The following is a 13,441-nucleotide window of genomic DNA, read 5'->3' as shown; positions in this document are numbered from 1 at the left end:
TTCAGCTCCATCAGGTCATTTATGTTCTTCTCTAACTGGTTATTCTAGTTAGCAATTCCTCTAACCTTTTTTCAAGGTTCTTAGCTTCCTTGCATTTGGTTAGAACAGGCTCCTTTAGCTCGGTGAAGTTTGTTATTACCCACCTTCTGAAGGCTACTTCTGTTAATTCGTAAACTCATTCTCTGTCCAGTTTTGTTCTCTTGCTGGTGAGGACTTGTGATCCTCTGGGGAAGAGGCATTCTGGTTTTTGGAATTTTCAGCCTTTTGCACTGGTTTTTCCTCATCTTTGTGGATTTATCTACCTTTGGTCTTTGATGCTGGTGACCTTTGGATGGGGTTTTTGTGTAGATGTCCTTTTTGTTGATGTTGATGCTATTCCTTTCTGTTCGTTAGTTTTCCTTCTAACAGTCAGGCCCGTTGCTGCAGGTCTGCTGGAGTTTACTCGAGGTCCACTCCAGACCCTGTTTGCCTGGGTATCATTGGCGGAGGCTGTAGAACAGCAAAGATTGCTGCCTGTTCCTTCCTCTGGAAGCTTCGTCCCAAAGGGGCACCCACCAGATGCCAGCCAGAGCTCTCCTGTATGAGGTGTCTGTCGACCCCTGCTGGGTGGTGTCTCCCAGTCAGGAGGCATGGGGGTCAGTGACCCACTTGAGGAGGCAGTCTGTCCCTTAGTAGAGATCGAGCACTTTGCTGGGAGATCTGCTGCTTTCTTCAGAGCTGGCACGCAGGAACATTTAAGTCTGCTGAAGCTGTGCTCACAGCTGCCCCTTCCCCCAGGTGCTCTGTCCCAGGGAGATGGGAATTTTATCTATAAGCCCCTGACTGGGGCTGCTGCCTTTCTTTCAGAGATGCCCTGCCCAGAGAGGAGGAATCTAGACAGGCAGTCTGGCTACAGTGGCTTTGCCGAGCTGTGGTGGGCTCCACCCAGTTTGAACTTCCAGGTGGCTTTGTTTACACTGTGAGGAGAAAAACGCCTACTCAAGCCTAAGTAATGGCAGATGCCCCTCCCCACACCAAGCTTGAGCATCCCAGATGGACTTCAGACTGCTGTGCTGGCAGTGAGAATTTCAAGCCAGTGGATCTTAGCTTGCTGGGCTCCATGGGGGTGGGATCTGCTGAGCTAGATCATTTGTCTCCCTGGCTTCATTCCCCTTTCCAGGGGAGTGAATGGTTCTGTCTCGCTGACATTCCAGATGCCACTAGGGTATGAAAAAAAAACTCCTGCTCAGGGTCTGCCCAAATGGCCACCCACTTTTGTGCTTAAAACCAGGGCCCTGGTGGTATAGGTACCTCTCCTGGTCTGTGGGTTGCACAGAACATGGGAAAAGCGTAGTATCTGGGTTGGAGTCCACCATTCCTCATGGCACAGTCCCTCAAGGCTTCCCTTGGCTAGGGCAAGCAGTTCCTGGATTCCTTGCACTTCCCAGGTGAGGCGACACCCCACCCTGTTTCGGCTCAGCCTCCATGGGCTGCACCCACGGTTTAACCAGTCCCAGTGAGATGAGCCGGGTATCTCCGTTGGAAATGAAGAAATCACCTGCCTTCTGCATTGATCTCGCTGGGGGCTGCGGATCAGAGCTGTTTCTATTCGGCCAGCTTGCTAGCCAGCCCATAAGGCTTTAGTTTTAAATCTTCAATGGAATTTTGGTTGTTATTGATTAATGCAAATAAACCTTTAAAATTGTATTGTTTTAGTGAAATACTACAAATCTTAAATTATATAAAACAATGACATCTGTTGAATTCTGGGTTTGAGAACCTATTTATCTCAGTAAGACACATCAATCAAAAGTATTAAAAAGGGAATTATATGATATTTGGCCAAAGTGACATAATAATCCAATAATTCTGTCATGGTATCCAAAGCGTCATTAATAATTAACTCAAATGATTTAGTTAAGAAGAATGCATTTAAAAAAAAAAAAGAAGAAGAAGAAGAATGCATTTTACAAACACAGATATACAACTTTGCCATGTATCCAACATACCTTAGACAACTCCATGCCTGGCCCGCACTGGCTGCAGGGAACACAATTTCCAGACCGATCCCTGAATTCTTGTTGTCTACAGTCTCCTGTTTCACAAGTCACTTTACATGACTGAAAAAAAAAATTTAACAAAATGTTATCTTAAAGTATGCTAAACTTTTTTTTTGCAAGAAAGGAACAATATTTTCAATATCAGTCACACAATCACTGAATGTAAACATCAGTTCAGAGTCAATTCAATGTTCACTTTAGGAAGAAAACCCACTTTCTGAATAAGTCAGTGGAACTAAATCAATAAGCCAAATTCTTCTCTGTATTCCAGAGAATACTCATTGGTTCTCTAAACAGGGTGTGCCAGTTTCTCGGAATTAACTGCTATCCTCCTCAGAAACCCTTCTGGGACCCAGGATACGACATGACTTAGGAGCTGTGCTCTTCTCTAAGTAAGAAGAATTTTAAAAACAAAAAACAGTCATGACTTTGTTTGATATAGGACCCAAGGTCCTTTTGCTACCAGAAAAAAATCTGAATTAAAAAAATTTTTCATCTGTAAGAAATATAAACATATTCAAGTGTAATGAATTAAATAAATTGAATAGATTAGTATAGCCACAAGACTACAGCCACAAGAACTTTGCAATTATCCTTTAGACTTACCTGCCATGCGGTTTTGATGGAGACGTTTCAACCCTTTTCAACTGAACTACATTTCCTTAGAGGCTGTCTTTCAAATAATAATTTCTAACAATCAGGACACCAGTAAAATTCTTGGTGATGATGCTAAAGAGGGCAGTAGTGGCCCAACTCTCGGGGCTCCTCAAAGTAGACGTGCCACTGAAATCTGAGCTTATGCCTTTACTGACTGCCAGTGAGCCGCTGCCTGGGACCTAACAATATAATTTGGTTCACAGCACAGGACTTAAAGGGAAAATTTATACTTAGGCAAAAACAAAGGTTATTTGTCATTTTCCAAAATATAGCTTTTCTTTCTTATTTTCTCTGAAAACAAGTTATCCTTGTATGAGATCATCCTCGCAAAGTATGTTATCTGCTTAACAGACAATATTTACTAAATAATGTTGGTATTACCAGCATCACAGAATTGGTGAAGACATTTGGTCCAACCTCTTATCCTAAGCAAGAATGCCCTGAATAGTGCTACTGACACGGTTCTGTTTTCCTTAATGGAAGCTGAAAATCTGAGGAGGAACTGGGGGAACAGACACTGCTGTTCTGTCTAATGCTTACCACACAGTTGAGCACAGGACATTGTGATGCATATAATTCTGTACAAACCTCCTCCACCTTGAAGCAGGAATATTGTGAAGTTATTTAACAACCTCTTTAAGGTCAAAGGTTTAATATCTAGGGCAAGCAGGAGGAAGAATTCAAGGTGAGGTTTGAGACTAGAAAATTCTTTGAGGCGGCGAGGCACAGTGGCTCACGCCTATAATCCCAGCACCTTGGGAGGCCAAGGTGGGCAGATCACGAGGTCAAGAGATTGAGACCATCCTGGCTAACATGGTGAAACCTTGTCTCTACTAAAAATACAAAAATTAGCTAGGTGTGGTGGTACGCACCTATAGTCTCAGCTACTTGGGAGGGCTGAGGCAGGAGAATCACTTGAACCCAGGAAGCGGAGGTTGCAGTGAGCCAAGATCGCACCACTGCACTCCAGCCTCGTGACAAAGTGAGACTCCGTCTCAAAAAAAAAAAAAAAAAAGAAAGAAAATTTTTTAAGGCTGTGAAGACTCTTGCCTCAACTCCTCCTCAACGCCCAATCTTGGAGGAGTTTGCTTATTTATAAGGGGTAGGAGCTTCCCTTCCACCACAAAGAGACTGTAAAGAGAAAGAAGTTACACAACCTTCCTCTTAGACCATTATTCAATGTTTAACAGCCTCCAATTACAGAAGGGAAGCTCTCCTACATTCACCTGAATCCCACTTTGTCTTTTTTATTTTTATTTATCTCTTTATTTATTTCTGAGATGCAGTCTCGCTCTGTCGCCCAGGCTAGAGTGCAGTGGTGTGATCTCAGCTCACTGCAACCTCCGCCTCTCACATTCAAGCAATTCTCCTACCTCAGCCTCCCAAGTAGCTGGGATTACAGGTGCGCACCACCACGCCCAGTTAATTTTTGTATTTTTAGTAAAGATGGGGTCTCACCATGTTGGCCAAGCTGGTATTGAACTCCGCACCTCAAATGATCCACCTGCCTCAGCCTCCCAAAGTGCTGGGATTGCAAGCATGAGCCACAGCATCCAGCTTAACTTTGTCTTTCAAGAAAACTTTGCATATTGTCTTCAGTGTAAATCTTTCTTTATATATCTGTAGATCATTATTTTATCTCTAGATTAAATACATTTTGTTCTTTTGAACACCTTCATAAATCTTCTGTCAAACTTTCAAACATTAAAATTTTCCATCTGTTTTTCATGCTTTTTGGAACCAAGAAGAATATAAACAACTATATAAAATAATAACTTCTAAAAAACCTATTCTAAATTATTCATAAACTGTGTAGGTCATGGGCTCCAAATTAGATTTTATGGTCTTTTAGCTTCTGGCATACATTACAAGAGATATATGCCTATAAAGGCAAAATAGTATCATTGTCATAGTGCCACAAGTAACACTGCAATTTTATGACTTCACCTACACTTAAATAAGGTAATTTCAACAATTGTTACAAATATCATGAATAAGCAGCAATCTTTCACTTATTAATTACATGCAAAAACAATAAAATGCCATTTGAAAGAGATAAAAACATAATATTGGATCAGAAATAGAAAATTATTTTGGGCCAGGTGTGGTGGCTCACTCCTGTAATCCCAGCACTTCGGAAGGCCAAAGCAGGCAGATCACCTGAGGTCAGGAATTCAAGATCAGCCTGGACAACATGGTGAAACCCCATCTCTACTAAAAATACAAAAATTAGCTGGGAGTGGTGGCGGGTGTCTGTAATCCCAGTGACTCAGGAGCCTGAAGCAGGAGAACTGCTTGAACCTGGGAGGCAGAGGTTACAGTGAGCCAAGATTGCACCACTGCACTCCAGCCTGGGCAAAAGAGCAAGACGCTGTCTAAAAAAAAAAATAAAATAAAAAATAAAATGATTTTGGTACTGCTACTACTTATTAGTACACGAATTCTTTCACCACATTTTTATTAAAGAAAAAAAGAGTTTACTTACCAAACAGCCTAGTAATACTAAAAGAGTGAAAAACGTTTTCTCTTGTTCTAGTAGCATCTTTAAAGCCATCGTTCTTATCAAATGTATTTATTGTTGGAGAGTTCTAAATAAAAGATAGAAAGGAAAATGCAGTTGATATGAAAAACATCAGTGACTGTGCTCTGTTTACTATATAATATTTACCACTTACTATATAGACTAGGTAATAAATATTATTTGTGTTTTAAAAGAAACCACCTTTAAAAAAGAAAAAAGACAAATAAGATGTAATTCTTTTATAATTCATATTATGAGAATTGAAGCTCTGTTTACCTATACATATATTCAAAACTCTTACAGGCTCTGAGTTCCCAGGCTACACTCGCCTTTATTGATATTTTCTACCCATGTCTTTACAGCGGCCAATCTACTTCACTCAGCATGAAATTCTATTCAAATAGTGACTATGTAAACCTCCCATTTATATGGGTTTAGACAATGCCAACAGGGTAATGATAGTGATAAAATAACAACCCTTACTAGGCACTATGTGCCTGGTACTATTTTCAGCATGCTAACTCACTTAATCCTCACAACTACTCTAGAAGGTAGATCCTGTCAGTATTCCCATTTTAGCGATGGGGAAACAGACTCAGAGAGAGCTAAGTAACCTGCCCAAGGTCACACTGCTAGTAAGAGGCACAGCTGGATACAAACCCAGCTGGAGCATCCGTTTCTACATCTACTGTGTCACATACGCCCTCACAGACAATGTGTTATTAAATGAAGACACTAGGTTTGTATCTTGACAACTTTGTCTTCACTAAGAAGCAGACAGATAACATTTCACATTTGTGAATTCTTTCCCAAACCAGTATGGTGCAAGTATGTACGGCAGAAAAATAAGCATTTATCTTAAAACATCTAAAAGTCATTTACGAGTGATGAAATCACAGGCACTAACCCAACATTTCAATAAAAGATAAACCAAGCCTCTTTATCTTTACCAGGAATGATCTAAAATGTAGAACCAAATCTGGCTGTTTTTTACAGATCCACACATGTCCACAGAAGAGATCAAAAAGAAAAAGCGAAGCCTCATCTGGCTGCTCCATCAGGTAGAGAAACAGCGGTTCTGTTTCCTTTAAAGTCGAAGTTTCCAAAACTAACAGATCCCAAGTGGATCATCTGACTTAGAAAGAAACCAGAGCACAGAACCAGAACCATGGGCAAAGAGCTCAAGAAAAACAACGACGACAACAACAAAGGAGGCAGAGGGGGCGGAGCTGCGGGCTGAGCAGCTACCGGGGTGAGCTGATGGGCACCCCGGAGTGGCTGAACCCAGATGAACCACGTCCACTGCCTGGGCAGGTCACATTGCCAGGGCAATGAAAAATCATTTACCTTTGTTGAGTGAATGACCCATTTGAAGTGAATTCAAACAGCTTTTTTCACTTTTCCAGCTACTTGGTCATAACTTTTTTCCCCGCTGGCATATCTCAAAATCATCCAGCAATTACCCAACCATGCAACTTACTGCTTGTGTAGACACAGGGTTAGGGTGAGAAGATAAAAATCACATTCTTTGAAGTGCATGCTTCAGGTTATTTCTTTTATGATACGATCTTAAATTTTTAAAAACGTATTCAGTTTTAAAAGTAAAAAATGTGTAATTTAGGTGGAATTAAAACTAATAAGAAACAACGGGGATAATGCCAAAGCATTTACACAAAATATGAGACAAAGAGATTGACAAGTCAGTCAGCACATACCATATTCGAGCGATTAGTCTGGATAGAATCATCTAGTGGGATGCTACACTAACTACTGAAAAAGACAAATCATGAAGCACTTCTTAACATTGTCACTTTGATGCTACCCGTTCATAAGGAGACAAAAATAGAACCCATCTCACAGGGGTGTTGTGAGGACTAACTGGGCTAATACAAAGCGCTGAGCCCAGCACCTGGAGCAGTCGCTGATGCTATTACTGCTGCTGTTGTTGAGACCACCACTTATGAGCTGTGCAACCTGGGATAAGTTCCTTAACCCTGAGTCTCAGTTTCCTCATCTCTAAATGGGGCAGACTGATAGTACCTACCTCCTGAAATTGCTGTGAGGAGTTAGTTTAACAGCTGTAAAGCACTTTCAGGAGAATTAGCTGATATAAACTGTTTCTGGCACATGATAAGTGCTATAGAAGTGTTAGCAACTATTATTGTCCTTCATGTTAATGACATTATTATGGAGGATCAAACGATCTGTTAGGATGTGACAGTCCTCGAAGACTGTAATCCATCGGACAAATAGGAGGCATCTAGGCGGCCGCAGTAAAGTGGCAGCAGCGTTTTAGCCCTCGGGACCCAGGAGCCTGCACAAGGCATCTGAAGACTAAGAATCCACCAAGAGTCTGAACCAGGCATTTATAATGTTGAGTACTATGCTACTGCTTTAAAAAAGCACAGCTTCGGTGGCTCACGCCTGTAATCCCAGCACTTTGGGAGGCCAAGGCGGGTGGATCCCGAGGTCAGGAGATCGAGACCATCCTGGCTAACACGGTGAAACCCCGTCTCTACTAAAAAATACAAAAAACTAGCCGGGCGAGGTGGCGACGCCTGTGGTCCCAGCTACTCGGGAGGCTGAGGCAGGAGAATGGCGTGAACCCGGGAGGCAGAGCTTGCAGTGAGCCGAGATCCGGCCACTGCACTCCAGGCTGGGCCACAGAGCGAGACTCCGTCTCAAAAAAATAAACAAATAAAATAAAGCATAGCTTTTTAAAGCTTTCTACCACACTCTAAAGTAGACATTTATCCCCTCTGATGGAAGAGAAAACTGAAGGTCAAAGGAAACAAATACTAGAACCAGTGGAAATCAAATCCGGTTCATGCCTGGTAACTCCACAACTGGGCTCCTCAGCATCCCGCCATGCTGACCTAGGCCTGTGTCCTGACCCATCACCAGCATCCAATGACTCCTGCCATTCGGGACAGCAGGGCGACCTCAACAAAACTGATGAGAGACACATATGCAATAATACATTTAATCATGTATTTACTTATTCAACAAACATTGGTTAAACGGTCCTTAGGTGCCTGAAAGGAGGCAGGACTAGGCTAGAAGACACTACAACTTGTTCCTTCAAGGGAACTCGCAGCTTGGCCAAAGCAGTGGTCTCCAACACACCTTTTGACATAGCCTGGCCTAGGAGTATTTTAGAAATAAACAATTTAGCTGGTGGATGGTTATAAGTGTGACCTTGAATTTCCTGAAGTGGAATGAAATTCTTTGGCATTCATAAACAGAAGGAAAATTTCATAAAATAGCTTAAGCGTTTAAGTAATAATATTTAAAATATAAATAAGGCAATCAAAAGGTTATTTATTAAAACTATTTTTAAATTCTGGACATCCAGGGTCTGGCCCAAAGACAGAAAAATGCTTTTATATGCTTCAGTGTTCTATTTATTTGGGGATGATTTAGCAAGCACAAGCCCTACAAATGACCGAGATGATGTACCATGGGTCTGGCTGCTGGGGTTTTTACAGTTTGCCAAAACCTCCAGTCTCCACAGCATCTGTAACAGCCTAGCATGCATTTCTTGGAGGACATGTGCAGAGAAACTGGCCTCACATAGGCACTAGGGAGAAGACTAAGGATGCCTGGTTTACTGTATTCCACGAGCATGAAACGGCGGCCTCACTATCTGCTATTCAACGACAATACGCAGCTTGGCAGTATCCGGAGCATGCAAAGAGGGGACACGAACCCCAAGTGCAGAGCGGGGAAACATGCCGTTCCACTGCACACAGAGTGGCTGCTTCTCGAAGCTGCTCAGCCTGCTCGTTTGAGTGAATGGTAACTAACACGGATGTGTCCTAATTGGCCTCCCTCTAAGATAAATCCAATAAGTGTTACAATGCACACCCCTTCTGCCTTCTTGTCCAAAATCATGAACACCTGTGCTAGTGTGTCACCACGCAGAGACAGGGGAGCACTGCTGGGGAGAAGCAGCTCCGGGCTTCATCTCTGATTGGCTGGGCGGACCCCTGGATCTCAAACCACAGTGACTGCTTCCACCAGCAGATCCCTCAACTGTCCCTTCCTCTACAATGCCTGCCCCCGGCCTGTCACAGGCCTTCTGGAATCCCCTTAAATCTGCATCAGCACCTCTTCTTTCTGCTTCCACAGCACGCTGGACTTCCACTCACTGCATAACTACCTGGTTACTTCTCTCTCTTTCTAGCCTTTTTGTTTCACCTGGTCAGCATTTATTTTCTTTAGTCACTGCAACACTTAATCTTTAAAATTTGCTTTCAATAATAAAACTGAAGAATGTTCTTGAAAAATTAGACAATCTGACAGCCCTGAGTCCCACATCAAGGTAACATGAGCTAGAGCTAACGATTAGTTGTCCCTCACATGGAAGGACATGTTCTTTAGTGCACTAGTCTCCACCACTCCCCACGGTCACACTGGGCTCCCTTCCCTCATTTTATCACCAACCTAGCAACTGGAGTTGACCACCAATCAAATAAGGTTTGAGGGCTTAATAACAAAAACTTTGATTTCACTATAGAACTGTAACTCACAATATGTGCCCAATGCATGCTAAGTGAAGAAAGGAATTCAGTCATTAGGGATAACAGTTTACTTCTCAGAGTTCTAAGGGACAAAATAATATATGTGAAAAATCTGAGCAAATATAACCTGAGGTTGAAATGCGAGTCACTGTGGTAGAACAAATCCAGGGCAGAACCCCATTTCTTGAAGACAGTGCTCTAATATAGACCAGAATCACTAAGGAGGAAGAATGGTGATAATCAGAAAGAAAATTATCTTACAATCAGTAACCTTTCTGAGAATCATCTATATTTTTGATGGTGCAAATGACCAAAACATACGTGCTTTGTAAGAATTCTAATAATCTGGATACTCTTTTTTTCAGAATAAATTATTTAATTTTTTTTCCTATCTCTTAAAAGCTATTTATTATCCAACAGATACAGTGCATGCAATTGGTAACAGTTTTCATCTAAAAAACTGTATTCACACTATATAATGAAACTATAGTCAACTCATACGCTTTTTCTAATATGTAATAAGATGAAACATTTTTAAAATGTCAACATTAAACTGGCAGTTTTACAATTTATAAACCAGCACTGAAATAAAGTCAATGCTATAAATATAGCCTTTGGCATTTTAATGGCACAACATAATCACGAGTGACTTAGAAATACTGCCAGTCCCACAGGCAAAGAGAATAAGACATTAATTAGAAATTTAGAGTAGTGCTATTTCCAAACAAAACAATAACCCCCGGCTTCTAGCTATTCTGTATCTTAGCCTTCAATCTCACTATATTCGGAAAATCATTCTTCTTACATAATAGAGTTGGCAGACCTCTTTGTAGCCTAGGAACTTACAAAGGTGTGCTGTGATAAGAATACACATATTGTTATCGGCTGGGAAATGAGAACGGTTTCTCTTTTTCAAATTATAAGGCATTTTCTACTAAAAACCCTAAAAGCTTAAAAATTTTCTGCTGCCAAATACAGTATCTCCAATTCTCCCAAAGTTCAAAACAGTAAGGGCCTCTATTAGGCTCCTAATTTTTTTTTTTTTTTAATAAAACTTAACCTAGATCCAGCAATCCCACTGCTGGGTATCTACCCAGGGGAAAATAATTCATTATACGAAAAAGATACTTGCACACGCATGTTTATAGCAGCACAATTCGTAGCTGCAAAAATATGTAACCAGCCCAAATACCCATCAATCAATGAGTGGCTAAAAAAAACTGTGGGGTATATATATATATATATATCTATATATATATATATATATATATACGACGGAATACTACTCAGCCATAAAAAGGAATGAATTAATGGCATTCACAGCAACCTGGATGGGACTGGAGATTATTATTCAAAGTGAAGTAACTCAGGAATGGAAAACCAAACATCATATGTTCTTACTCAAAAGTGGGAGCTAAGCTATGAGGATGCAAAGGCATAAAAATGATACAATGGACTTTGGGGACTTGGAGGGAAAAGGTGGAGGGGGATGAGGGATGAAAGGCTACAAATTGGGTTCAGCATATACTGCCCAGGTGATGGGTATACCAAAATCTCACAAATCACTGCTAAAGAACTTACTCATGTAACCACATACCACCTGTTCCCCAAAACCCTAAGGATACAAAGAAAAAACAAATAAAAATAAAAACGACAACAAAAAATAACCCAGTGCAGGGTTTTCTGAGACTAATTCTTTTTATTTCTCTAAGTTGTAAATTTTATCATCTTTGCATTAGGAAAATCACTGTCAGAATTCTCAAAATGTTCAGTCAACAAGCATATTGTAACTAATGTGCTTTTCCCAAAATTCATGAATGTTTCTCTACCCTAAAATACAAATGGAACAATGGTAGCATCAGAGACTAAGGGGACCTCAAACATCTACACAGATTTTCTTACAAGAATTGTGCATACCCATCTCTCAAACACAGCTGTTTAAAGTTTTATTTTAGAAGGAAGTCTGGATAGATTCCAAAACCACTCTTTACACCATCTGTAGTCTTCTGCAGTGTTAAGTAGCCCCTATTATTTCCCGGTTTCCCCATATGTGACCAATCCAAGCTGACCAAAGAGCTGCTAAGTAACATTCAGTCTTCAGATACACAAGTTCCTTTGTCTTCTGTAATTGCTGAAGGGTAGTTGTTCTCTTTTTAAAACCCAGGTTTTAAAACTTTAGTTTTAAAAAAGTACATATTATGTGACATGTGGACTAGAAGATAACCCAATACTATTTAAACATCTTACTTTTAAATGTAAACATTTTAGATACATAAAATAGCAGGAGCTCATTACTCAACCACTAAATCATGAAAAAAAATTCTGTTCGTACCCACTTTAATTTTATTTTTCTTCACCTAGAGGGCTACTTTATCATTTTTTTTTTTTTTGGTCCAACATTTTTAGCCATTGGAGTGATGACAATTAAATCCACAAATGAACTATTATGGCCTACTTATTTGAATATCTAAAATACAACATCTGGTCACACCATTGTTGGTGAAGATTTGGAGCATTCGAACTCTCATACACTGTTACTAGAAATGAAAGTGTAACAACCACTTTGGAAAACAATTTGGACCTTTCTTAAAATGTTAAGCACACATCTTTAATATTACCTAGACATTCTTCTCCCAATATTTTGGAAAGTAAACTTTCGTACAAAAAGTTGCACATGAATGTGCATAGCAGTTTTATATATAATAGCTAACAACTGAAAATAACCATGTGTCCATAAACAAGTCAAGAAATAAGTTATGGTGCATGCAATGGAATACTAGTCAGCAATAAAAATTATTTAACTTTTGATACCTGTAATAATACGGATGAATCTCAAAATAATTATTGTGAGTGAAAGAAGCCAGACCCCTCCTCCCAAAATGACATACTATACGATTACATGTATATGAAATTCTAGAAAATACAAACTGATACATAACGACAAAGCAGATCAGAGGTTGTCAGGGGTGTGAAGAGGGCAAGGAAATATGGAAGAAAGGGATTACAACGAGCTGTAAGGAAACTTTTGGGTGTGTTTTATGTGTTCACCATCAGGATTGTGTTGGCAGTTTCACAGTATGTCAAAGCTTACCTAATTATAAATTTAAATATATGCCACTTACTATATGTCAATCAATCTCACTAAGGGTATTAGTTTTGTTGAATTTCAGTTGACATGTAACAATTGTAATATTTATCAGAGACAGTGATATTTTAATATATGTATACAATGTGTAATGATCAAATCTGGATAATTCACATATGTATCATCTCAAATCTTTATTTTATTTATTCATTTATTTATTTTGAGATGGAGTCTCGCACTGTCGCCCAGGCTGGAGTGCAGTGGTGTGATCTTGGCTCACTGCAAGCTCCGCCTCCCGGGTTCACGCCATTCTCCTGCCTCAGCCTCCTGAGTAGCTGGGACTACAGGCGCCGCCACCACGCCCGGCTAATTTTGTGTGTGTGTGTGTTTTCAGTAGAGACAGGGTTTCACCATGTTAGCCAGGATGGTCTCGATCTCCTGACCTCGTGATCCGCCCGCCTCAGCCTCCTAAAGTGCTGGGATTACAGACCTGAGCCACCGCACCAGGCATCAAATCTTTATTTTTTCCTTATGTTGGGAACATTCAAAATCCTCTTCCAGATTTTTGAAAATACACAACAAATTGTTAACTATATTCACCCGACAATGCTACAGA

The 13,441-nt window shown here is 40.4% G+C and overlaps 1 protein-coding gene across 7 annotated transcripts in view; it reads right to left on the bottom strand.

The window, feature by feature from the left end:
- The window catches only part of TNFRSF19 (TNF receptor superfamily member 19), a 105,811-nt gene that overhangs the window by 81,431 nt on the left and 10,939 nt on the right, over nt 1–13,441 (bottom strand). For 6 of the 7 annotated variants that reach the window (XM_050767101.1, XM_050767103.1, XM_050767097.1 and 3 more), the window contains exons 2-3: nt 5,182–5,284; nt 1,989–2,099 (exon numbers count right to left, since the gene is read on the bottom strand). In XM_050767101.1, coding sequence (XP_050623058.1) covers nt 1,989–2,099; nt 5,182–5,250 — 180 coding nt within the window. In that variant the 5' untranslated portion in view covers nt 5,251–5,284. Of the gene's footprint in view, nt 1–1,988; nt 2,100–5,181; nt 5,285–6,167; nt 7,778–13,441 lie in introns of those variants that run through there. The other variant, XM_050767099.1, reaches the window with a different exon arrangement.

The sequence above is a fragment of the Macaca thibetana genome, chromosome 17 (genome assembly GCF_024542745.1).
Source record: "Macaca thibetana thibetana isolate TM-01 chromosome 17, ASM2454274v1, whole genome shotgun sequence".
NCBI lineage: Eukaryota > Metazoa > Chordata > Mammalia > Primates > Cercopithecidae > Macaca > Macaca thibetana.
This window is presented reverse-complemented; position numbering and strand designations above follow the sequence as displayed.